Raw genomic sequence first — 26,374 nt, 5'->3', positions numbered from 1 at the left:
TGGTATAGCCCAGGCTTGGCCCTTCTCTGACTCAAGCTACTCAATTCCAAAGCCAATGAGGGCCAGTGGCAGTCCCAGTGTACCCCTGTCCCGAGTCCCCCAGAGTAGCCTGAATGTTCCTGATGCAGGGGATACTGTTAGACCGGAGTCTGTAGCAAGATCTCCTTCCCCCACCCCCATCAGGGCTCATGATGCTTCTCACAGGCCTCCTGCCTCCTCCCCAGGGGCCTCTGGAGAGAATCACTGACCATCATTAGATGGACACATTCCCTACTGCCTTTGCCTGGGAATGTCTGACACAGAGGTACCTCTGTGAGAGGCAGCTCAAAAGCCTAGCATGGCTGCCCCTCGAGCATCACCCTCTGTGACACTTCCTCTTGGAAGCCACTATCTGCTTTAGGACCACACCTCCTGTTTGGAAGTCCCACACAAGCCTCTGCATGAAGCCCAGTTTTTTAAAATAGATTTTTAAACTTTTATTTGTTTTTAAAAATTATAGTAAAATATACGTAACATAAAATTTACCCTGGTGGCCTGGTGGGTTACGGATCTGGCTTTGTTGCTGCTTGTGGCACGGACTTAATCCCTGGCCCAGGAACTTCCGCATTCCGTGGACAGGGCCAAAAATTTTTTTTTACCATTTTAACCATCTTTAAGTTTACAATTTAGTATTAAGTACACTAAACCATCCATCTCCAGAATTCTCCATCTTGAACACCTGAAATTCTTACCTATTAACTCCTTTTCCCTGCTCCACTTGCCCCCAGCAACCACTATTCTACTCTGTGTTCGTATGAGTTTGACATTTTCAGATGCCACATGTAAGTGAGATCTTGTAGTATTTGCCTTTCTTTGTCTGGCTTATTTTACTTGGCATAACGTCTTCCAGGTTCATCCATGTTGTTGCAAATGGCAAGATTTCCTTCTTTGTTAAGACTGAATAGTATTTCATCATGTGTATGTATCACATTTTTTCACCCATTCATTCAGAGACAGCCTCTTACTTAGGTTGTTTCCATGTCTTGGCTACTGTGAAAACGCCCCAGTGAACACACAGAGCTCCAGATTTCATTTCCTTTGGATATATACCCACAAGTGGGATTCCTGGATCAAATGGGAGTTCTATTTCTAATTTTGGGGGCAACTACTATACTGTTTTCCGCAGCTGAAGCCCAATTTTGGCAGCTAAGGAAGATGTTTCCCCACATCCCCAGAAATGAATTGCCTGCAGTCCACATAGCCTGTGTTTTAAATCAGTTTGCCTCAGGCAAACTCTCCATATTTGGTGAAAATCTTCCTAGCCATTTCAATGTACTGAAGTAACAGAGAAATAGAAACTTACTTTAGAAAATAAATAATAAGGTGTAAGCATAGAAAATTCAATGTATAGGAGTTCCCGGCGTGGCTCAGTGGTTAATGAGGACGCAGGTTGGATCCCTGACCTCTCTCAGTGGGTTAAGGATCCGGCATTGCTGTGAACTGTGGTGTAGGTTGCAGATGCAGCTCGGATCTGGCGTCGCTGTGGCTGTGAAATAAGCCAGCAGCTACAGCTCCAATTCACCCCTAGCCTGGGAACCTCCGTATACTGTAGGTTCAGCCCTAAAAAGACAAAAAGACCAAAAAAAAAAAAAAAAAAAAAACCAATATATATATATTCCTATAGTAAATAGAAATATACCTACTTACTGAAATAAACATCATTAATAAGAAACATAGCCACACCCATTGTAAAATATATATATACATATGTATGCTCTACAGCCCATGTGTATAAAAATGCATGTAAAAAGTACATAATAAAATGCACATAACTATATAAATAACAAGTTTGATGTACTTTCACACTTTTTTATCTGAATATATATTTCTTAAATTACTAGATAAATTTTATTACATTTATACTTGTACAACAATCATCACAACCAAATTTTAAGGCATTTCCATCCCAAACCCCGAGTGCTTCCCCCCGCCCCTCAACCTGTCTCCTTTGGAAACCATAAGTTTTTCAAAGTCTGTGAGTCAGTATCTGTTCTGCAAAGAAGTTCATTGTGTCCTTTTTTTAGATTCCACATGTAAATGATAGCATTTGGTGTTGGTGTCTCATACATTCACACTTTTAAAGATTATATGTATTTTCTGCCCGTGCAGAATTAAAGCTAGAGATGATAAACCTCATCTCTTTGAGTATTTATAGTTGAGGGCACTGCGTTAAATGCTCTGAGTTGATAATTGCATTTCACTTTTACACGTACCCCATGATGTGGAAACAGTTATCCCCATTCTACAGATAAAGATCTTTGATTTCTTGCCCTCAATTCTGAAATCCAGAAGCTCTAAGAAGGGTGTTTTTGTTGTGTCTAACTCAGTTGGAAAAAATTGACCTGACATTCATTTGGCAGCCAGACCTTTATTTGTCCCATTTCACATTCCATTCACATGTTTGTCTGAAGGGGAAATATTGCTGTCTGTGCGCATGGGGTGTTACACCAGATGGGGCTGATACACAATATACGGCGTAGGTCCCGTATTATCTTTCTAAATTTTTTTGGGGTTTTTTTTGCCTTTTCTAGGGTCGCTCCCGAGGCATATGGAGGTTCCCAGGCTAGGGATCTAATCAGAGCCGTAGCCACCGGCCTACGCCAGAGCCATAGCAACACCAGATCCAAGCCGTGTCTGCAACCCACACCACAGCTCACGGCAATGCCAGATCCTTAACCCACTGACCGAGGCCAGAGACCAAACCCGCAACCTCATGGTTCCTAGTCGGATCCGTTAACCACTGCACCACAATGGGAACGCCTATCTTTCTAAATCTTGATTACTTCTGAATTCCAAGCACACCTGGCCCCAAAGAATTTCAGAGAAACAATTATGCGCCTGTGTATATAGACACCCCAAAAGTGAGTGTGTATTCACACAGGCCCTGCTCCCCAACATACTTCCCAGCCTCAGGGCCTGCCCTGACCCTGACCTTGGAAACCCTTCTTTATCTGGTTTCTAGGACACCACGGTCTTGTTTTCCTTCCACCTCCCTGGTTGCTCCTTCTCAGTCTCCTTGGATGGACCCTCCTTTTCTCTCTGAACTGACCTCTTACTGTCACAGTCCCCAGGGCTCAGCCTTTAGGCTGTGTCTCTTCCTTACATACACTTAACTGCCATGGGGAGTTTGTCCAGGCACTTGGCTTAAATGGCCTTTCTTGTGTGTTGCACATCTATCTTGAATCTACAGAATCTGATCCATTGCACTGCCTACCCCCTCATCGCCCCATCTGAGGGCTTCTTGCCTGGATTATCACCGTAGCCTCCTAACTGGTCTCCCTGCTTCTGCCCTGGCACCCTTCTGACAAGCATCTCATATTCAAAACAGGGCAGCACATACTCCATGTGGTTGCACTCCCTGGTGTCGTGCAGTATGGAGCTCTGCTGCTGCCCTATAGAGTACCTCAACATAGCAGCTAGAGTGATCTCGTAAAACTACAGGTCAGGCCAATGTCACTCCTTGGTACAATCCTCTGGCTTCCATTTCACCCAGAGTAGAAGCTGAAGTCCCTGCAAAAGCCTGGTCAGCCAGCCTTGGTTCCTGTACCCCTCACTTCCTCCCTGGCTCTCACACTCAGATATGTTCCTACCTCAGGGCCTTTGCATTTGCCGGTGACCTTAACCTGGAATTCTCAACCTGCAGGTTTTCACATGGTTTGTTCTTTGACCTCCATTGGAACTTTGCCCAAATATCATCTTCTCTCTAAGGCTTTCTTTGACCACCCAGTGCAACACATCCTAGCTCCTTTCCTGGCTTTTTTTTTTTTTTTTCCCCATAGTACCTATTATTATGGGGTATTCCATATATTTAATGACATTTTATGTATTTCACATATTTGTTTGTTTTCTTGCCACTGGAATGGAAGCTCAAGGGGACCAGGGTTTTTGTCTGTCTTGTTCACTGATGTATCCCCAGCTCCAAATACAGGGCCTGGCAGTTGGTAGGTGTTCAGTGTATATTTGTGGACTGAATAAATGAATGAATAATGAATGTGCACCCTAGCTAAAAGGTGGCTTCTTGGGAGTTCCTGTTGTGTTGAGCTATGGTGTAGGTCGCAGACTTGGCTTGGATCCCACATTGTTGTGGCTGTGGTGTAGGCCGGCAGCTGTAGCTCTGATTCGACCCCTAGCATGGGGACTTCCATATGCCACAGGAATATGGAAAACAAAAAAACAAACTGAAAAAAGAAGGTGGCTGCTTCTTCATCCCCATCCTGAACTAGACTCTGGTCTCCTGGGCTGGTTCTGGACTTCTGCCCAGAATCCCTTGGGATTCCCTTGGTGGCCCAGCAGGTTAAGGATCTGGCATTGTCACTTCTGTGGCTAAGGTCGCAGCTGTGGCACAGGTTCCATCCCTGGCCCCAGAACTTACACATGCCATGGATGCAGCCAAAAAAAAAAAAAACCCCTTCCCAGGAAGGCTCCCTTCTGTCCACTCAAACCTTTGTTTGTTTGCCCTTATCTATAATTACAAGGGTGCCTTGCAGCCCTTTTATTCCAACCACAGTGCCTGCTTGACAACCTAGCTATTTCTGAGTAGTTCTCAGGGGTGTCTCATGGTCCCTGGGGCAGAAGAGATGGTATGAGACAGAAGGGCCTGACTCTCCAGCTGTGCCCCTTGGCTTGGATGGTGCCCAGGGGTCAAAGTTAAAATTAGGGAAGTCAGCACCAAGCTGGGGTGCCTTTGGTCCATCCTGCTCTATAAACCCCCTTTCTTTCTTCCCACCTGGCTATGTAACCTCCTTTCCATCTGGGCCACTAGCCTGTATCCCCTCCCCCTGAGGGTCACATTCCCCAGGCATGATGCCCTCCCACCCCCTGTTGAGTGTGGTTTTTAAAAAACAGGTAAATAGCATGAAGGAGCTGTACCTGCTGATGGAGGAAGAGGAAATAAATGCCCAACATTCTGATAATAAGACCTGCGCAGGGGACAGCTGGACCCAAAACACGGTGCGTTCTCAGCCCATTTCCAGTCCTGTCCTTTTCATTTGTTCCTTTGTGTTGTGTGATCACATCTTGTTGCTTTCTCTGACCTCAGTCCTATCAGGCACTAGGACTGCAGAGGCTTATTGCCTGATCACTGGCCCCAGTTGCTCAGTGCTATGGGGTATGTAGGTCACCCCAGAGCAGTGATAGAGGGTCAGATGATGGACTGTGTGGGGTCACAGGTGAGAGAGCAGTTAATTCTATTTGGAGTGTAGGGGATGGTATTACAGAGAAGGGGGTCATAGGTGGTGGGCTTTGAAGGATGTATAGGAGCTTGCCTAATACAGAATGGGGAAAAGGCCATTCAGTACCAAGAGAACTATATGTGCAGAGGTGTGCCAAGGTATTCTGAGACTGTCTGCAGCTTGGGATGTACATAGTAGGGGTAAGGACATCAGGCTGGACTGACTTGTATGAAGAAGGGCCTTGTGACTGAGGATCAGAAACGATCGTGTCAAGCCATGAGGAAGTGGAGCAGTGGAGTCAGGCTCCCAGAGTCACCCACAATAAGCTGGGTTATAGGTGGGTAAGGAAGGGTGTTACCCAGTTTGGATGGAGGGAGCAAAACAGAGCCAGATAGCAGGACCCAGGGAAGAAGATTGGGCCTGAGTCAGGCAGTCAGGCTCCATGGTTCAGACTCCCCATCTAGCCTGTGGTGGGTCAGAGAAGGCAGATCCTGGACAAAGAGAAAGACCCAGGCTCAGCTGCTGCAGAGCTTCAGGGATGCCAGGCTCCAGCTCATATTCAGGCTAAATACTTGTTGTAACTACAGAATTTTGTGTTTATGTGAGGCTGGGATGCATGTCAGCCTAGGAGGTAGCCAGGACTGGGCTTGTTAGGCCTATTTTGTGGGGAGATGACCCAGAGAGGTCATGGGACTTGCCTGAAGCCTGGTGGAATCCCAGGCTGGACTCTGGGTGACTTCCCAGCCCAGCCTCCCTTCCTCACCGCTCTGAAAGCTCCTGACCCAGGCCTTGCCCCCCTCTGTAGCCCAACGAGTACATCAAGACACTGGCCGACATGAAGGTGACGCTGAAGGAGCTATGCTGGCTGCTCCGGGATGAACGCCGAGGTCTGACTGAGCTTCAGCAACAGTTTGCAAAGGCCAAGGCCACCTGGGAGACAGAGCGAGCAGAGCTTAAGAGCCATATCACCCCGGTGAGTCTCCTACCTGTTAGAGACATCCCCCACCTTGTTCCCCTCTCGGCTAGGGCCTCAGCTGTCAGACTAGAGAGCAAGATGCCCAAGCCATGCTCCTAGAAGCATGGGAACCTCTTCACCTCCCTCGTGGCCCAGAGAGGGTGGGAGACTTGCCTAGAGTCACACAGCAAGGGTACCAGAAACAGTGGGGACTGAGGGTGCCTGGGCCAGGGAAGGCAGCTGAGGGATTGACAAGGGAGCATGGGGGCATTTCAGGCACCTCTGCCACACCATGTGTTCGCAGGTGAGGCCAGAACACTTAAATGCCTGTCTGCACCTGGTGACAACCTTATCCTCATACCCAGCCTTCTGCTGCCTGTGTCCTCAGAAGGATCCCCCTAACCTCCTGCTACCTGGCTTGTTTTGCTCCCTCCATCCAAAGTGGGCAACTCCCTTCCTTACAACCCAGATGATCAAAGGAGCCTTAACCAGGAACCCTGGGTATTTGGTCTCTGCTGTGTGCCTGGAGGCAGGTTGCTTTCCCCCAACTCTGGTCTGAGAAGTGAGAGGGTGGGCTTTCTCCACCCCTCCCCTATGCCACAGCTCTGCAGAGCCCAGCTTCCCCCATCCTGCCCCTATGCAGGCAGCCTTCCCAGGCATCATGGACCCCTCAGAAGTGGGTATACTGATCCTTTTTGGACAAGTGACAAAACAGCCACAGAGGAGTTAAATTTCTTCCCCAAGGTCACCCAGCTAGTAGTAGATGGCAGACCTGACCCTTGCTCCCCAAACCTCTGCTCTCCTGGCTCCCCATGACCATGATGCCACATTCTTCCCAATGCTCAGACTCCTGGCTTCCAGGTGCCACCACTCTCTCCTCCCAATCCCCGCTGCAGATCTCATAGCTCCTGCCCCATCCGCACATTCCACAGTGTTCATTGCTCCTGTTCTCCCCCAACCCCAGCCATTCCAGGTTCGCCTCTCCCCAGGGACATGACCACAGCCTGGGGGGTGTGGGGTGCATGGATTCTTGAGATTGCACATTTACCTTCTGTCCACCCCCCAAGGTTTGGAGTCAAGAAAGCTGTCACACTGGGGTGATTCTTGCACACATACTTTATGTAACTGTGTGCATGTCCCCCACTAAAAACCCTAGTAAATACCAGGTAAGAGTTGAAATATCCTAAGAAGCAAGAACTAGGAACCTCTACTGTTTTATAGCTATGTGACCTGGGACAAATAACCTCTTTGAACATTTTTTTTTTTTTTGTCTTTTTGCTATTTCTTTGGGCCGCTCCCGCGGCATATGGAGGTTCCCAGGCTAGGGGTCCAATCGGAGCTGTAGCCACCGGCCTACGCCAGAGGCGCAGCAACGCGGGATCCGAGCCGCGTCTGCAATCTACACCACAGCTCACGGCAACGCCAGATCGTTAACCCACTGAGCCAGGCCAGAGACCGAACCTGCAACCTCATGGTTCCTAGTCGGATTTGTTAACCACTGCGCCACGACGGGAACTCCTCTTTGAGCATCTTATTCCTCTGTCAAATACCGAAAATGGTCATCACTAGAGTTCCCTGGTGGTTCAGCAGGTTAAGGATCCAGTGTTGTCCCTCACCATGGCTCAGGTCACTGCTTTGGCACAGGTTGATCCCTAGCCTAGAAATTTCCACATACTGTGGATGCAGCCAAAAAGGGAGGACAAAAAGAAAGAAAAAAAATGGTAGTTACCTTCATGAATTTTCTTGAGGACTCAGATAATGCCTGAAAAGCCCCTGGCGTGGAGCATAGTGTGTGTAAACTGCACCACACAAATCTTTTTTTTTCTTTTCTTTTTCTTTTTAGGGCTGCACACTCGGCATATGGAGGTTCCCAGGCTAGGGGTCGAATCGGAGCTGTAGCTGCCGGCCTACACCACAGCCACAGCAATGCAGGATCCAAGCCACATCTGCGACCTACACCGCAACTCACGGCAACACCAGATCCTTAACCCACTGAGCAAGAGGGATCAAACCTGTGTCCTCATGGATGCTAGTCAGATTTGCTAACCTCTGAGGTACAATGGGAACTCCTACACAAGTCTTAATTATGAGAAAAGTTTATAGTTCTGAGGAAGTCAGCAAAGGGTCCTGAGTGTGGGGTCTTCTAAGGAGAGCTTCCTCCCCTGTCCCCCACTGGTGCCGGGAGGGAAGGAAGGAGAAGGGCAGAGGGGAAGGGTATGAGCCGCCCTGTTTGCTCTTCCTTCCGCAGATGGAGCTGAAGACTGGGAAGGGGGCTGGGGATCGGGTGGGGCCCGACTGGAAGGCAGCTCTGCAGAGGGAACGGGAAGAACAACAGCACCTCCTGGCTGAGTCCTACAGCGCAGTCATGGAGCTGACGCGGCAACTGCAGATTAGCGAGCACAACTGGGGCCAGGAAAAGCTTCAGCTGGTGGAGCGGCTTCAGGGTGAGAAGCAGCAGGTGGAGCAGCAGGTAAAGGAGCTGCAGAACCGTCTGAGCCAGGTGAGGCCTGTCCCAGCCCTAGTTGAGCCACAGGGGCGTGGTGGTTGTTCTAGGCGCAGACCAGGATTACTCCTTCAGGTATAACTGGATGCATGTGCTCAGAGACTGCAATAGAGACCAGGTCTTTCTCTCTGCCAGTCTCAGAGGCTTGCTTTCCTCTGTGTTTTGTTCTGAAGCAAGCTGTCCTCAACTATGGCCTCTGTTAGTTTTGTGTTTTATATCCTCACAGCTTAGCAATTGCAGTGGAGAGTTTTCCTTTTCCACAAGGCTCTGATCAACCATGTGTGAGTCATTTGCCCACATCCAGAGCCTGCCAAAACCCCAGAACCAAGAGAGAAGAACTAAGGCAGGAGTCTTCTGACCAAAAGGAGGAAATAGGAAAAATCATTGACCATTACACCCCCACTACAGTTAACATGCACTGTGATTTTCCTCTTTTTTCTTCTTTTTCTGTTTTTTAATTTTTAAAAAAATTTTTGGCTGCGCCCATAGCATATGAAAGTTCCTAGGACAGGGATTGAACCCATGCCACAGCAGCAGCCCACGCCACTGCAGTGACCACACCAGATCTTTAACCTACTGTACCACAAAAGAACTCCTCTATTTCATCTTTGTATGAGTCAAATCAGGACTTCATCTTTATATGAGTCAAATATTGCAAAAGCATATTCTAGCCTTCTCCCTCCCTTTCTTGCTATTTAAATTTATATTCAGAGATTTTTTTTAAAAATTGTTCATTGAATCATAATATATGTGTTGTTTACACTTTGCATCTTCCATAGAGAGCTGTTCATGTCAGAGTGTAGAGGCCAGTTTCATTCAATTTAATTGCTGCTTAGCATACCTAGTATGGAGACACCACTCCGTTGTCATTCAGCTGCCACTTAGCTGATACAGCTGTTCCAGGAATTGTAGCATGAATTAACATAACAATAAAAACTATTACTGTATTTGATATAATGATGCTTATGCATGAAAGTGCTTAGTTTCATGACTATTATCCAAACACACTTTGTTGGTGGCTCAGAGCTGCTGCCTACTGGGATGGTGGCTCCTAGTCCATGATCTGGGTCATCTGGACTGCAGAGTGGAGTCTGGGGACTGTCCCTACACAGGATGGGGCCCTGCTTACCCTTCCTGCACCTGACCGACCTCTTTATTCCTCCCAGCTGCAGAAAGCTGCTGACCCCTGGGTCCTGAAGCACTCGGACCTGGAGAAGCAGGACAACAGCTGGAAAGAGGTGAGTGGCATGGCAGGACACCCATATTGTGTGCTCCTGGCTACACTGGAAAGTTCCTCACTTGTAGGGAATGTGACAAGGAGGATACTCACCCTGTCCCACAGGTCACAACCTTACCTCCTTGGGCTTCTCAATCCTTCGGTCTCTATTTTATGGTTCTAGCCTTGAAACCTGTGAAGGTCTACCTGCCAGCTCCATCTTTCCATATCTGGGAGAAAGTCTAGGTGTCTCTCTGTGTTTCAGTTGTGCCTTTCTCAAAATCAGGGCCTCTGAAGAGCTGTATGATCTTGGGCAAGTCCCTGTCCCTCTCTGGGCCCCATTGCCTCATTGGTAAAATGGTAATCACATTCTCGGCCTTAGCCCAGCCTTGGTTGTGGCAATCAATTGGTGAATTTTGCCCCTAAGCCTCAGGTGCACTGTCCAATAGCAACACGCTGAGTAAGCAGATAGTGAACACATGGGCCTTTGCTCATGTCAGCTGAGAAAGTGGTGTATTAATTAAGAGATTTGGTTGTAAGCAACAAAAACTAATTCTGGGAAACTGAAGCAGGAAAGGATTTCATTAGGGGCTCAAGAAGTCTGGTGATGCAGGTTCAGAAAACTGGTGCAAGTCTCGGGGGGACTTGTTCTGCAACTAGAGTGGGACAAAGCCTGGAGCAGACCTCAGGTCACTCACTGCTTTCACTGCAAAATGAACTGCGGGTGCTTTGTTGCTGCCACCACACTCAGAATAAGTTTTAAACAGACTCTCTTTCCTTGGGTTCTCTCTTGGCGCTCCGACTGGCCAAGCCTGGATCACATGCCTAGAAAGTGGGGGTTAGATGCCCTGTAGCCAGAAACTGACCAATGGGCATTCTAGATCAGTGCTGACATCACTCCTGCTCTACACGAGGAAACTCCCTGACCTCCTGTTATCTTCCCTTCATGTGCTATAGCCCAGGACTGACCCTTTCCTGTCTCTCTTTCTTGACAGACGCGTAGTGAGAAGATCCACGACAAGGAGGGCGTTTCTGAAGTCGAGCTGGGGGGAAACGGCTTGAAGAGGTGCTGGCAGCCTCTCTGCCCCGCCCCAGACCTGCCCCGCCCCACCCCCAGATCTGCCCCACCCCCAGCCCCGCCCCATCCCCCAGATCTGCCCCTGAGAACACTGGGATATGGTTTCCATAGAACCCAAGACACTTAGGAGCTGGGAAACTTGTGGTGACGGCAATTCTAGCCTGCAATTTATTTATTTATTTATTTATTTTTGGCCGCCCCGCAGCATATGGAGTTCCTGGGCCAGGGATCACATCTGAGCCTTAGTTATGACCTAAGCCCAGCTGTGGCAGCACTGGGTCCTTAACCCATTGTGCTGGGCTGGGATTGAACCTACATCCCAGTTCTCCCAAGATGCCACCGATCCTGTTGAGCCACAACAGGAACTCCTGGCCTGCAATTTTTTGTTTATTTGGTTTGTTTGATTTGGGGCATGGAAAACTAGGGCCCCAGCGTAACAGCTGGGAGAGAAACTGTTTAGCTCTTCTTGGAGTTCTTTCTTCCTGTATCTGGAGTTGGGAAAGTCCAGCCAGGCTTCTCTTCCTGGAATTAGTGAGCAGCATCCTCTGGGTCCAGCCCTGTGCTATAGCCAAGGAAACCCCTAGAACTGCCAGGACCATGTCTCCACCATTAGGAATCCCATGAAAAGAGCAAGGGTAACAACAGAGCCACCCAGGGGCCGTGCGAGCAGCTAGAAGCCAGGCAGGTCCTCAGGGTAGGAAGGTGACTCTGGAGTCATAGTGTGGGGTTTGAATTCCAGCCCTGCTGTGTCTGGCTCTGTGCCCTTGGGCTGTACTTCCCACATCCACCTCCTGGGATAACAGGAACTGCCCCTAGAGTTGTTGGAGGACTGAAAGGTCTGATGTGTGTGATGCTGTCACATATACCTGGCACTTACTGTCATCAGGCAGCACATGTGCCGGGTGCTGAAGATTAAATCGCATCCTAGTCTGGGTTCCCCCAAAAGCAAGCCTTAAGATAAGAATTTGAGTGCAAATGGTACATTTGGGAGGGGATTCCAGGGAAGGCCTGGAAATGAGACAGGGAGAGGAAGGCTCCGTAAAAGAGGTGTGATCAGCCAGGTAATATGTGGGCATCTGAAGCTCCGTTTCACTGAGGATCTTTGTGAGCCAGAGCAGAGCATGAGTTCTCCCACCCAGGGGAAAGGAGGCTGGTACCAAACAGCCATGTCTCACTCACTGTTTGTTGAGGGCCATTGCGTTTAGGACCATAAACCCTATGATCTTTCTAGCTTCCTTTGTCTGGGAGCAAAGTGTGCTCCAGCAGAGAGAAACAAAGCCGTCAGGTGGGGAATGGCAGGTGCTCAGAGCGTGCAGTGTTGGGTGTAGGTGTGAGGGTGGAGGGGATGAGGGGCATGACGGCATCTTCTACAGGAGGTGAGCAGCACCATCGTGGTCCCAGCCCCCTGGGAAGTACAGGCCAGGGAGGAAGACCAAATGCCTGCTCCATGTAAGGCGTCTTCCACCAACACTGCCCTTTCTCCTCCACTCTTTCCAGGACCAAATCTGTTTCCTCCATGTCGGAGTTTGAAAGTTTGCTGGACTGTTCCCCCTACCTCGCCAGCGAAGCCGCCCGGGGCAAGAAACTGCCCAGCAGCCCTGCCTTTGCCTTTGTGGGCCCCCAGCCGGTGGAACCGGAGAAGGCGGCCCCAGAACAGCCAGGGCTCTCGCCTGGGGACTGCAACCGCCTGGGCGCCCTGGGCTGCCCGGAGCCCGCGGGGAGGCAGATGCAGCGCAGCTACACGGCACCTGACAAGACCGGCATCCGTGTCTATTACAGCCCCCCGGTGGCCCGGCGCCTGGGGGTCCCCGTGGTCCATGACAGGGAAGGCAAGATCATCATCGAGCCCGGCTTCCTCTTCACCACAGCCAAGCCCAAAGAGTCGGCCGAGGCCGATAGGCTGGCTGAGAGCTCCTACAGCCGCTGGCTCTGCAACTTCTCCCGGCAGCGCCTGGACGGGGGCTCCGGCAGCGGTCCCTCCGCGCCTGGGCCCACCTTCCCAGCGGCCCTGCATGACTTTGAGATGTCAGGCAACATGAGCGACGACATGAAGGAGATCACCAACTGCGTGCGCCAGGCCATGCGCTCAGGCTCGCTGGAGAGGAAGGTGAAGAGCACGTCCAGCCAGACGGTGGGCCTGGCCAGCGTGGGCACGCAGACCATCCGCACGGTCAGCGTGGGCCTGCAGACCGACCCGCCCCGCAGCAGCCTGCACGGCAAGAGCTGGTCGCCCCGCAGCTCCTCGCTGGTGTCTGTGCGCAGCAAGCAGATCGCTTCCTCCCTGGACAAGGTGCACTCGCGCATCGAGCGGCCCTGCTGCTCACCCAAGTACGGTTCCCCCAAGCTCCAGAGGCGGTCTGTGTCCAAGCTGGACGGGGCCAAGGACCGCAGCCTGTGGAACCTGCACCAGGGCAAGCAGAACGGCTCGGCCTGGGCCCGCTCCACCACCACGCGGGACAGCCCCGTGCTAAGAAACATCAACGACGGGCTATCCAGCCTCTTCAGCGTGGTGGAGCACTCGGGGAGCACGGAGTCCGTCTGGAAACTGGGCATGTCCGAGGCCCGGGCCAAGCCCGAGCCTCCCAAGTACGGCATCGTGCAGGAGTTCTTCCGCAACGTGTGTGGCCGGGCGCCCAGCCCCACCGCCACCCCTGGGGAGGAGGGCCCCAAGAAGCCGGAGCCGCTCTCCCCTGCCAGCTACCATCAGCCGGAGGGCGTGGCCAGGATCGTGAACAAGAAGGCGGCCAAGCCAGGCAGCAGCGAGGAGGCCAGGCTCTCCGTGCTCCCCCAGGTGGGGAAGGATGGTGTCCCTCGGGATGGAGATGGAACCACGGTCCTTCTCAGTGAGGTAGGTGGGGTCTGCCCTTTTTCTTGGAAGGTGAGGTTGCCTTATAAGTTTTCCTTAGTTTTCAAACTCAGGAGTGTGGTGTGTGTTTCAGAAAGGCTTTGTGCTGGTCTGAGATGGGGGTCCGAGGGCCCCAGACCTGGAACAGCAGACCTGAGGGACACATGGTCTGAACGCAAGAGACTAGTGAGCGTGGCTTCCCCAGTTGCTTTGCCACCACACCCCAGAGATTGCCAGCATCCCATCCAGGGAAGAGGCATGCACACGGCTCGCCCGCCACCCGGCGGTGTGCGGAGCCAGCTCCTTTGGTCAGTGACAGCTAATCATGTACATCCCTGTGTTCAGCGATGTCACCTTAGTACCTTGAGATTGGCCACTGTGGGAGAATTTACACTGAAAATTGCAAATGCTGAAAATCAGGGTTTCCCCTCTCACTCCTGGAAATGTAGTTATTAAACATTAGCAGCACAGCACTACCTCCACCCCACCAAGATTCCACTTAAATGCTTCCATTTTCTCTCTTTGCTGCACACCCCACTCCTATGGTCAATTTCAGATTTAGTTGAGGATTAGGTGCCTGTTAGTAAAAGAATGCATGTATGTTAGCTTTGCAGAAAGGGAAATGGCAAGAGTATCTTATGGAACCCAAGGGCAGGGACCTGAGAAGCCCCCAGAGGCTGCAGTCTCCCTCTCCTCTCTTTTGAGTTTCATTTTCTCTGAAGTCCTCTTCCTCCCTCTGTCTCTGCTGTATTTGCACATGGTCCAGGAGGGCTGTCCCAGCTCTACTTTTATCACATCTTCCACCTGAGAGAGACTGACTCAGATCCTTCTGTCCCAGTTCCACTTTTGGGGAAGAAACTGGTCTAACTTGAGTCCAGTGGACACCCTTGGTCCAATCAGCTGCAGTCAGGGGTGGGTATCATGGTCTGCAGTGCCTGGAATGAAGCAAGACTGTAGGCGGAGGCACAGAGAGGTGCCCTGGGCTGGGACTGACCCCTGTGATTTTGTACATATTGTACGTTTAGCTGGTTTCTAGATTTTCCCTATTCTACATAATTCTGTCGTGAACATATTGACATAAAAGCATTTTTCCATATCACAGACTATTTCCTTAGGTTCGAGTTATAGAAATGGGATTCCAGGATAAAAAAAACTATAAATTGTTAAACGTATTTGATAAGTGTTGCTAAATTGTCTTTCCAATTTCTAGAGCCCCCAGGAGTGTGTGGTGAGAGCTTTACTTCTCTGGCTGCATTAAAAACCTTTAAATATTTATTCCAATTTTTTTAACTTTAAGAATACTTTTTAGGGCATTCTCGTCGTAGCTCAGCAGTTGACGAAATTGACTAGTATTCATGAGGACACGGGTTTGATCCCTGGCCTTGCTCAGTGGGTTAAGGATCCAGTGTTGCCATGAGCTGTGGTGTAGGTTGCAGACAAAGCTCAAATCCCACATTGCTGTGGCTGTGGTGTAGGCCAGCAGCTACAGCTCCAGTTGGATCCTGAGCCTGGGAACTTCCATTTGCTGCGAGTACGTCCCTAAAAAGCAAAAAAAGAAAACAAAACAAAAAAAAAACCCGAAAACAACTTTTTGCATTTAATATACAAGCTGAACATATCATAAAAAAATATAGCTCTGCCGCGGGAGCGGCCCAAGAAATAGCAACAACAACAACAACAACAACAAAAAGACAAAAAAAAAAAATATATATATATATAGCTCAGCAGTTCCCATCGTGGCGCAGTGGTTAATGAATCCGACTAAGAACCATGAGGTTGCAGGTTTGATCCCTGGCCTTGCTTAGTGGGTTAAAGGATCTGGCGTTGCCGTGAACTGTGGTGTAGGTTGCAGACGCGGCTCGAATCCCACGTTGCTGTGGCTCTGGCGTAGGCTGGTGGCTACAGCTCTGATTAGACCCCTTGTCTGGGAACCTCCATATGCTGCAGGAGCGGCCCAAGAAATGGCAAAAAGACAAAAAAAAAAAAAAAAAAAAAAAATAGCTCACTGAATTCTTGAAAATGGAACACACCCATTGTATTAGAGTTTTCCAGAAAAACAAAACCAATGTGGTTTGTGTATGTGCATGCATATATGTGTGTGTATGTGTGTGTGTGTGTGTGTGTGTGTATGGGGGGGGGGTGGACAGAGAGAGACAGAGACAGAGAGATTGGTTTATTGTATTGCAAGCTGGAGACCCAGGACAGCCAATGGTTTAGTTCCTGTCTGAGTCCAAAAACGTGAGAACCAGGAAAACCTTTGGCAGGTTAAAGATCTGGCATTGTCACTGCAGCAGCTCAGGTTGCTGCTGTGGCGTGGTTTTGATCCCTGGCCCAGGTACTTCTGCATGCCGTGGGTGTGGCTGAAAATAAATAAATAAAAATTGGTCCAGGGAGAGGCTGCTGTTCCTGGGAACTGGTCCCTGGGTGCAGCTAAGTCCAAATCCCTTGCCTGGCTGGCTGTCCCTGGGTGGTCAGTGCTTTCTGGCTCCTCCTGACTTCTTCCTCCCTCCTCTCAGGATGCCGTGTGTGACTGTAGCACCCAGTCTCTCACCTCCTGCTTCGCCCGGCCATCCCGCTCTGCCATCCGCCACTCTCCTTCCAAGTGCAGACTGCACCCTTCAGAGTCTGGCTGGGGTGGGGAGGAGAGGGCAGTGCCCCCCAGCGAGTGACAGAGCAGCCAAGCTCCCTCACCTCAACCAGCCCAGTCCCTGGACAACGGAAGGGAACCAGCAGAGAGGAGACGAGGCAAGGGTCCTGTGCCCTCTGCATCCCTCGCCCTGGAGGGACAGCAGCTGCACCACTGCCAGAGAAGAGCTTTCCCATCCAGGTAAAGCGGGGTCTCCTGCTGACTGCTGGGTGGTGACCTCTCACTTCCTAGGGGAAGGCAGTGAGTGGGAAAAAGACCAAAACTGGGCTCCCAAAGCATCTCCAGAGAGATCCCAGGGGAGCTAATCCCTGGGTCATAAGGGAGACACTTGCCTGGCTCTACCCACACCCACTTCTCGAAGATCCAAGGAAAGGATACACTTCCAGCCTCACCCCTCAGGGAAAAGGGTTCACAGAGATGTTCCTTGCCAACCACATCTGTCTTCATGGGGAGGAAACACCAATGAGAAGAACAGGCTTTGCTCTCGGGATCAATTTGGGCTTCCTGGTGGAGCTTAGCTGGGCATCACCCCATCCCATCCTTTCCCCCACCACCTCCTCCTGCCAGCCCTGCTGCTCTGGTGAGGTGTGGCTCTGGGGATATGATAGGGCAATAGCCGGGGGCATGTATCTGCTTGGAATCCTAAAGCCCTGGATCTCCCTGCCCACAGCCTGGATGCAGCAAGGACTAGAAGACGAGGTAGAAATGTGTGGGGCTCAAGGGTTGGGGAGCCACCAGAACTGCCAAGGTGACTTGGGGAGCCCCAACCTTCCTAAGAGACTCCTTGAGGACAGGAATAGGCAGAGTCAGTCTCAAGACCTGGAGCACAGATAAATGCCTCATTGTCCACTGCCTTGATCACTGGGGCCTCTCTCCCTGGCAACCTGGGGGCACCACATCTCCACTGTGTTTACATCCTACAGCCGGTGAAGGGCGAAGATCTTCCCCAAAGAGACTCCCAGTTGGCCAGGTCAGGCCAAGGAGCCTTCCAAGAGGCTGGTGCCCCAGGACGTGGCGGTAGACTGAGGCCTGGAAACACATTTCTTGCCTAGGTTGTTTATTTGAGTTTTTCTTACTATAAATATTTAAGGTGGTTTTACTTTATTTTAATAATTTAATTTACCCCAAAGTCCCTAAGGTAATTTATTGCAAGTCAAGACATGTCCTCTCACCACTGGGACAAGGCAGGGCTTCTAACACGGGGGGGTGGGTGCAGGGCCCCCATGTGGATGAGGCCGCTCAGCAGCCCAGCTCCGTTCCCCTGGTCAGGTTTGGCGACACCCCCCACCCCCCATCCCCCCCGCAGAGCTGGGGCCCTGCAGCTGACCTTTCGCCCCGAGCCCTTCACACTCGATACCCGGTACTTGCCCAGCCCCCAGCGGTCAGTCTGTAGGTGCTGACTGACGGGGTGGAGGGCTGGACCAGCGTCATCACTCCCCAGACATTTTCCATTTTCCTCCTCATTTTTCTCCCTCCTTCTGACACCTTTTTTAAAATGAGTCAAGCACGGATTTCTAAGGCTTTATCAAGAGCATGGAGATCTCTCCAAGTTCCCTCAGTGAGAACTCGCAGGAAAACTGGACTGCACTTCGAGAATGTTGTTGATTGCAGCTTTGCACATGGATCTGAGCGTGACTGCCAGCCTGCCTCGGTTCTCACCAGCCCACCAGCCTTTTCACCAGCCTCTTTCCTTAGCCTTATGGACTCTCCTGGCTCATCTCCCAGCCCCACCTCCACTGCCCGCCCTGCCCCATGTCCCATGTGAGCTGCCTGAGCCTTCAGACGGATCGTAACTCAGCTCACTGCACTGTGGTGTCGGGGGACTGAGATGGCCTTGGTGCAGGTGAACCCGTTTTGGTCGCACACATGCCCACACATCTGTGTGTTGCTGGTGGGGGTGCTCAGAGTGGAAACACCAGGATAAAGCTTACCTGTGAAATCCCCACCAGAAAGACCAAAGGCCAGCAGCTCTGTTAGTTTCCCCCGCCCCAGGACTCAGGAGATAGCTCTGCCTTCCCACTCACCAGCTCCCAGTCTTGCCCTTTCTGGGGCACCTGGACCCGTGACCCATATTCCTTCCTCTCCATTCCCTACTGGCAGAACTTTGGGGTGACGTTAGTGCAACCAGCCGCCTCCTCATGCCATAGCGCCCTGCGTGGGCAGAGCAGGCCGACCGATGGAGCCGTGGGCCAGTCCCTCTGCGACGCCAATGCTCCCACCCAAGGCTATCTCCAAGTGAGGGGATTCACACAAGGCCACAAGCCACCAGAGGCCTTCTGCCACCTCCCCGAGCTGCAGAGGGCCAGGGAGGCTGTGCTTCTAGCCTTGGGGAGAAATCCTCGCAAGACCTGAACCCTGCGGACCGCTCCGCTCAGCCTTACTGTCCTTCTCATCCACGATTGTCCTGCCATCCTGTCTGAGAGCCGGGCCACCGGCCCTCAGAGTGTCAGAGGCCCCAGGTCTTGACACCCCAGTAAAGTCCCAGTTTCTGCTTCCTGCATGCCACTGTGCAAGGTCACTCATCACTGTTCCTACAGAAGCCTCTGGACGTGGGGCTGGATGGGGTTGAAAATGTTACATGTAAATATTGGTTGGGTTTGGTTTTTTAGCTTTTTAATTAGTAACTGGTTGTGTTTTCTTTTGGGGGGTGGGGTTTGGTTTGTAAAAACTCTCTACTCTTTTGGAATGTAATTTCTAAGTTTGTTTGTTTCTTCAAATGCCTTTTAAGTCTTGGTAACATTCCCAAAGCAGAAAACTGCCTGGCCCGCCCTGGGGACTCCCCTGGAGCATTGGGTCCCAGGAAGGAACACTGCCCTTTCCCCCTTTCCTGCTACCCCTGGCCTTTCTGCTCCTAGCAACTTCCTTTCCTTCTCTTCCCCCTCCTCTGTACTTCTTTTTCCTTTCCCTCATTTCCATTCTCTTCAGCCAGAGTCCCAAGGAACCCTGGGGTCCTAGTTCCCTACCAACCACTAGGCTTGGATCTATTATGTTGGCACCAGTTGAGGGGAAATGTGAGACCAATTGGCATAGTTGACCCCAGACTTGACGCATTTGTTGCTCAGGTCTGACCTCTTCCCAGAGCCAAATTAGACCCTCCTGGGAGCAATGATGTCTGTCTTGGAAATGAAAATCAGACCACTTTGGCACCTCAGTGGCTCCTCAGTCCTGTATGCACAAGGCATTCAGATCCGAGTCTCTGTCTCCCTGGCAGCCCTTCCCCCGCCCTCAATTCTTTCCCCACTGAAAGCTGACCAATTTAAAAAACCCTCCAAGAGGTCTTGCCCCAAATGGGCCCCTCCCCTTGGTCCTCCCAGGAACACTCCTCTACCAGCCACTCTCCCAGGTGACAAAGTCGAGGGCCCAAAGACTTGACCTTGTTACACCCTGCTTGCCTCAGGCCTCCCTTGTGCCTGCTCCCATGCACCTTTTATGGTTTCATCACCCCTTCCAGGCCCTTCCTCCCTCTCCTCTCCCATCTAGCATGCCCCCAGCTTTACCAGCCTTCCAGCTCTCCAGTCCCATTACCTCTTCATTAATAATAGTCCCCTGCACACCCCTCCTAGAGCATGTTGCTGTTTAGAAATTGCTTTCCCATGCCACTTCTCCTTCAACCTTCTAAGGGTCAGGTCTGGGAGACAACCTCGGCAGGACGGGGGTTAGTGTTCCCACTGTGCAGATGAGGCAACTGAGGGGCAGATCTTATCCCAGAGACATCTAACTGGAAAGTCAGCAGGTTTAGACTAGAACCTGGGTTCACTGGATCCCACGACCCAACTCTGTCCTGCTTGCTGTGTAAACCCACTGCCCCCCTGAAAAATGCCACTGAATATGCCACTGCCCAACCCAGACATAAAACCAGCCCACTCTGAAGTATTGGACCCATGTGTCTCAGAGTGTGGTATAGGAACCCCTTGCATCAGAATCCTCTGAGGGCATTCCAAAATGCAGCTTCCTGGGCCCCACCTTGGCCTCTGGGCCAGGAATCTGCATATTTAACAAACTCCCAGGGAGATACTGAGCACCAGTGGCCACACCATTGACATTCACAGCCCTGATCTTTAGGCTGTCTTTCTTTTAACCAAATAGCCAAGGTGTTATATCTTAAAAAGAGCACTGAGCTGGGAATTGGGGGACCTAGTCCTCAACCCAGCTCTAATTTGGATTAATTGTGCTGAGAATTTCCAAAAAGCACCAGAGGCAATTTACAGTCTCAGTCTTAAGGTTCAATGAGACAACAGGAGAGGGAAGTTCCCTTGTGGCACAGAGAGTTAAGGATCTGGTGTTGTTCTTGCAATGGTATGGTGTGGGTTCTATCCCTGGCCCAGGAACTTCCACTTGCTGTGGGAGTGGCCCCAAAAAAGATAACAAGAAGAAAGTCGAGAAGCAAGAGAAATTATCATTCCCTGAATCTTATCTGATATAATTCCCAGAATCCTGCAATTAAATTTTACTCTTGAGTTTCCTGGTAGCCACTGTAAAAAGAGAAACACATCAGATTTCATGACTCTCATCATCCAGTCATGGAAAATAACCATATTTGCCCCAGGAGACAAACTCTTCTACAGCTGATTTAGAGCATGTTACTTCCAAGGCCACTAAACCAGTTGCAGTGTGAACCTAAGGTACAAGAATGTTTTCCATGTCACTCTTTTAAAAATAATAATAAACGTCCACCAACTTGAATGACCTTGGCGCCCAGAGCATGTGGCTAGTCTGTGCCTCGGTTCCTCCAGCTATAAAGTGGGAGAAGGTCCTTCACCCTCGTGTGGCTGTGGTGAGGACCAAATACAATACTGTGCCTGTCAATCTACTTTGAAAGCATAAGGTTCTAAACTAACAGCAGGTGGTCTGTTCACACTCACGGTCCGCAGGCCAGCCCGCTAGTGCCCTGGCCCTGGAACCGACACACCCCTCACTAGTCCTAGTTAATAGAAAGGGTAATAAACTGGACCAACTCTCTCACTTTTTAAAAAATTGTGGCAAAACATGCATAACGTAAAACTAACCATTTCGGTCATTTTTAAGTGGATTTAAATACATTCACAAGGTTGTACAACCACCTCCACTATCCATTTCCAGAACTTTTTCATCACCCCAAATTGAAAGTCTGCATCCACTAAATAGCAACTCCCCATTGCTCTACCCCTGGCCCCTGGTAACCTCTGTTTTACTTTCTGCCTTTATGAATTTGCCTATTCTAAGTCCTCGTATAAGTGGCATCATACAGTGTTTGTCTTTTTGTGTCAAACTGCCTCACTTTTTTGGATGAGGAATTAGGCCCAGAGAAGGGAGTGGCTGACTCAAGGTCAGACAGCAAACTAGAGGCAGCGTTGGAACCAGAACTCAGGTTTCCTGCCTCCCAGCAGGTCTGCATCCCAGTGGGGAGTGAGATGCCACCTACTATTCTGTGGTCTTGGTTGAACCTCTTCCTCTCTCTGGGTTCCTTCTGTTCACTCCCCCTACCCATCTTCTCTTTTTATCATCTTCCTCCAAAGCTCCCCTTCTGCCTCCTCTTCCGCTGGTTCCCACCAGCAGACAGTCTCCCGACTGTGGCCAGGTTTTCCCCTTGTGAGACCCGGGCTTATTTGTAGCACCCATCTCTCAGCCCTCCCAGAATGGCCTCCCCCACTCTGCCGGCTTCCCATGAATTCCCCTGTAACCTCAGCCACCCCCTCCCTGTCCCTTTGGCCTCACATTCCCATCCTCCCCTGTCTGTGGTCTTCCAGCTCCCGATGTATGCTTTCAGATCTGGTTGTGTTTCCTGGGTTCTGTTTTGTGTTTTCTCACACCAAAGCGGGTACCTTTCCCCAGCTTGGCCCCATTGACCACCCCCACCCGACTCCAGCCCAGAAAGACATCCACCCATCCCACCCTTGAGTCATGTTGTCTTCTGTCTACAGCCTCCTGGCAAGACCCAGCACTTTCCATGGACTAGCAGAGTGGGGGGAGGCTTGGATTCCCCCTTTCAGCCTCCTCTACCCTGCCCAGTCAGTCCTACCTGGCCTTGTTTGAAAAGCAGGTGCAGCCTGCCTTAGGTTCTCCTCTCCTTCTCCCAGCCATCTGGCCATTTGACCTCCCACCACCTTCTCCACTTTCCCCTGGACCTCACTGCCTCTGGAGCATCTCGTCCTGGCAGAACCTATAACCCACCTGGCACCACCCCTACCCCTCCCGACAATGTTTGCAGTTTGTGAAGTCTGAAGACCCAAGAACCAAAGGGGACTGGTGACATGATGCTGGGCCCAAGTCCCCTGCCCAGGGCTCCTCCCCGCCCCTCCCTCACCCTTCTTGGACCCTCCTTTGTCCATCCCATCAGCCCTACTCCCCTCCCTTCCTGCCCTTCATCAGTTCTCTGGACCCCAGGCCCTAAGGAAAGGAGCTTTAGTTTCCCCTAAGCGTCCTTGAAGGGCCGAAGTCACCCTGTCACTCTCCATTCTGATACACCCAAACTACTCCCATGAAGTAGGAGTCTGGAGACCTGGCCTGGGTAGATGTGTTAACTTCTCTTTGGTTGTGTGATTTTACAATAAGCATAAGGTCATCCTCAGGGCCTCAGAGCACCCCTCGTGTTTTGGGGTCCTGCATCACCATTCTCTCCACTGGGCCCTGGTATCCTGGCTCCTCTCTCAGCCCTGCTACTGATCTCTGTGCCTTAGTTTACTTCTCCGCACAGGGGGGCTCATCACAAGTCTGTTCCCAGCAGCATCCCAGACACTTTGGTGCCTCTCAAGCAGGGCCTAGCCAGCTGTGGCCCAGCTGCTTGGCACTGTCTTGGGTACCAGGTTGCTGAGGATAAGATGCTTGGAGGTTCTCAAAGAAGGCAGGAGCATCACCTGGAAACTTGATAGAAATGCAGAGTATTAGCCCCATCCAAGACCTACAGAATTAGCACATTTTGGGGCGGAGGTGGGGGTACCAGCAAGCGGGAGTTTAACACGCTCTCCTGGTGATTCTGATGGACACAGGAGTTTGCCACCTGCTGACCTAGACTAACAATTAGTGTGCCCTGGTGAGAGACTGAGGCTGGCCCTGACCAGGAATAGATGGGAGACACCAACCTCATCTGGACTCCTGAGAGATTGGGAGCCCTCCATCCACCCCCAACCCAAAGCAAAACAAAACTATATTCTCCTCTTCCTGGAAACTGAAGGGCTAGGAGAAAGCATATGTTTTTCCTTTCTTTGCCCTTGGCTCAGTTCCAGTTCTACCCACCTTTCTTGCACTTATCTGGGTTTTACAGAAGATTGTATAGGCTTGTGCCAGCCAAGCAGGGGGTGGGAGTCCTGGTAGTGGGGGACGGGAGGGGGGAAGACCCTGACCATTTATCCCTTGGGAACCTCACCACAGGCTTATGGCCTCTCTTCAAATGAAAAAAAATTTGACTCCTCAAAGAAAGAATCCTAAATCCCCAGCCAGCTTCTCCTCCTTCTCCCGCCTCCAGGGAGACCTTGTAGACAGTGCCAAAAACCAGCTCCAGCCCCCAGCGACTGGGGAAGAGCCAGAAGCTGTCCCTCCTCTTCATCCTGGCCCCTTCCCCAACCCCCGCCAATACTGTGAAGCCCCTTTCCTGACCATCTTGGTTTCCTGGTGTGGACCCTGCAGTCATGGGCCCTAGGGGTCCTCCAGGGGAAAGCTTTTGGGAGGGAAGGGACCAAGGGCATCCTTGGGCCAAACTGTCCGCCTCTCCTGTCCACTGTTCTCTCCTCCCCACTCCTGTCTTCAAAAGGCTCCTCGCCAGGATGGATTGGGTGCTAGGACGACCATGGTCCATCCAGTCTGCCAGCTCTCCTTGCCCCCGTGTCTTATTTCAGACATGAGAATAACTGTACAGTGTAAACTTACAAAGGGTTTTTAATGGTTGTAGATTGGAAATAAAGTATGTCATATGAACAGTTTCTATGGACTTGGCCTCTTCTCTGATTTCTCTTGTGGGGTGGGTAGGGTTCCCAGCAGACTTGAAACTTGACTCTACCCCACCCACAGCGGCCTGGGACAGAAGGAGTGCTGGAAATGCCATAGCCTGGTGACTGGGGTTTCTTGGGAAGAGCCACTAGAGGTTCTCAGAGTCTCCCAAGAAGAGTGGTATGGCCACTGAGAAGCAAACGCAAAGTCATCAAAAATGGAATTGAGGGGGGTTCCCATCGTGGCTCAGTGGTAACGAACCTGACTAGTGTCCGTGAAGATGCGAGTTTGATCCCTGGCCTCACTCAGTGGGTTAAGGATCCCGCATTGCTGTGGCTGTGGTGTAGGCTGGCAGCTGTAGCTCTGATTCAACTTCTACCCTGGGAACTTCCATATGCTGTACCTGCAGCACTAAAACCCAAAAAAAAAAAAAAAAAAGGAATTGAGTTCACACTGTGGTACAACAGGATTAGCCTTATCTCTGCAGTACCAGGACACAGGTTCAATCCCTGGCCCAGCACAGTGGGTTAAAGGATCCTATATTGCCACAGCTGTGGCTCAGATCTGATCCTGGGCCTGAGAACTCCATACACTGAAGGGGGGCAAAAAAAAAAAAAAGAATTGAAACTTCCTACAAAAGACTTTCAAAGGAAACTTTAGATGTGGGTTAATTATCTACTACAGTATAATTCATTATCCCTAAACATTTATTTTATCACAGATGCTATGGGTTAGGAATTCAGAAGCTGAATAGTTCTGACTCAGGGTCTCCTGAAGTTGCAGTCAAGGGTTAGCAGTCATGTGAAGGCTTGACTGGGGCTGGGAGGTCCATTTTGCAAGGTGTCTCACTCATATGCTTGGCAAGTCAGTGTTGGCAGGAGGCTCAGTTCCTCCCCCATGTGGACCTCTCCATAGGGCTGCTTGTGCAGCCTCACAACATGGCAGTTGACTTCCCTCAGAGTAAGTGACATGCAAGAAAGCAGGGTAGAAGTTACAATGTCTTTTATGACTAAGTCTTGAAAATCACACACTATCATTTCTGCAATATCTTGTTGGTTGTACAGATTAGCCCTATTCTTTGTGGGAGAGAACTATATATGGGCATAAACACCAGGAAGTGAGGGTCGTTAGGGGCCATCTTGGAAGCCAGTTACCCCATGAAAATTATACAAATCTCTTTTTTGAGATTCTAACAACAGCCATGCCTGTCCTAGGTAATGAGGATAACAATATATGGGCCTGAGGAATCATGAAAGGCTGCAGAGGGACATGTGAACTGATATCTATCCTTGAGCTGTTGACCAGATGAAGGAGATAGTTGTGTGTTGTAGGCAGAAGACTGAGAGGAGATGCTCCAGGGAGAGGGAACAGCATGTGTGAAAGCAGAGCAGAACTGGAGAGCTGAAAGAAGTCACTGACACAGGGAGTAATGAAACAGGCTAGGTCAGGTCACACAGTGCCTTAGGAGGGAAGGAATGCCCACATCCTATGGACAGTAGAGAGCCATGGAAGAAATGAAAGCAGTCAAAGTACATAAAGAATGTATTGGATCTGGATTCCATGAAGCAAGATACTCACCTTGGTCCCAGGACAGCCAGTTCTGGCTGGGTTCTGTTCTTGGGACATGGACAAGGGAGTAGTTAAAAGGGGTAGGGTGGACATAGAAGGAACTCGGTCCCAGAAAGAGATATTCAGAGAGCAAAGAGCAAATCTCTGCTTTCAGATGGCTGTTGAGAGCTAATATACTGGAACCACAGGATGGAAATTTCAGGAAGGCAAATTTCTGCCTACCACCAGGAAACTTTTCCAAGGACCACAGCTGCTGTGGAAAGATGACCACAGTCACATTCCAGCTGCTGCTCACCAACCCTTCTTTTAGATTTTGTGGACTGCTTGTAATTCAACACTTGGAGGTCTCAGGTCTGAAAGGACTGCACATGTAAGGGGTCATTCTGATGGCATCATGGTGAGATCTGGAAGCCCTCAAGCCAGCAAGGGATAGTGGACCAGGCCCACAC

The 26,374-nt window shown here is 50.6% G+C and overlaps 1 protein-coding gene across 1 annotated transcript in view; it reads left to right on the top strand.

Moving 5' to 3' along the window:
- The window catches only part of SOGA1 (suppressor of glucose, autophagy associated 1), a 78,701-nt gene extending 54,352 nt beyond the window's left edge, over positions 1 to 24,349 (top strand). Inside the window, exons 9-15 of the mRNA XM_005672920.3 lie at positions 4,885 to 4,989; positions 6,016 to 6,183; positions 8,414 to 8,665; positions 9,835 to 9,906; positions 10,880 to 10,950; positions 12,460 to 13,810; positions 16,324 to 24,349. Of these exons, the coding sequence (XP_005672977.1) occupies positions 4,885 to 4,989; positions 6,016 to 6,183; positions 8,414 to 8,665; positions 9,835 to 9,906; positions 10,880 to 10,950; positions 12,460 to 13,810; positions 16,324 to 16,476 (2,172 nt within the window). The 3' untranslated portion in view covers positions 16,477 to 24,349. The remainder of the gene's footprint in view (positions 1 to 4,884; positions 4,990 to 6,015; positions 6,184 to 8,413; positions 8,666 to 9,834; positions 9,907 to 10,879; positions 10,951 to 12,459; positions 13,811 to 16,323) is intronic.

This window comes from Sus scrofa, chromosome 17 (assembly GCF_000003025.6).
Source record: "Sus scrofa isolate TJ Tabasco breed Duroc chromosome 17, Sscrofa11.1, whole genome shotgun sequence".
Classification (NCBI taxonomy): Eukaryota; Metazoa; Chordata; class Mammalia; order Artiodactyla; family Suidae; genus Sus; species Sus scrofa.
This window is presented reverse-complemented; position numbering and strand designations above follow the sequence as displayed.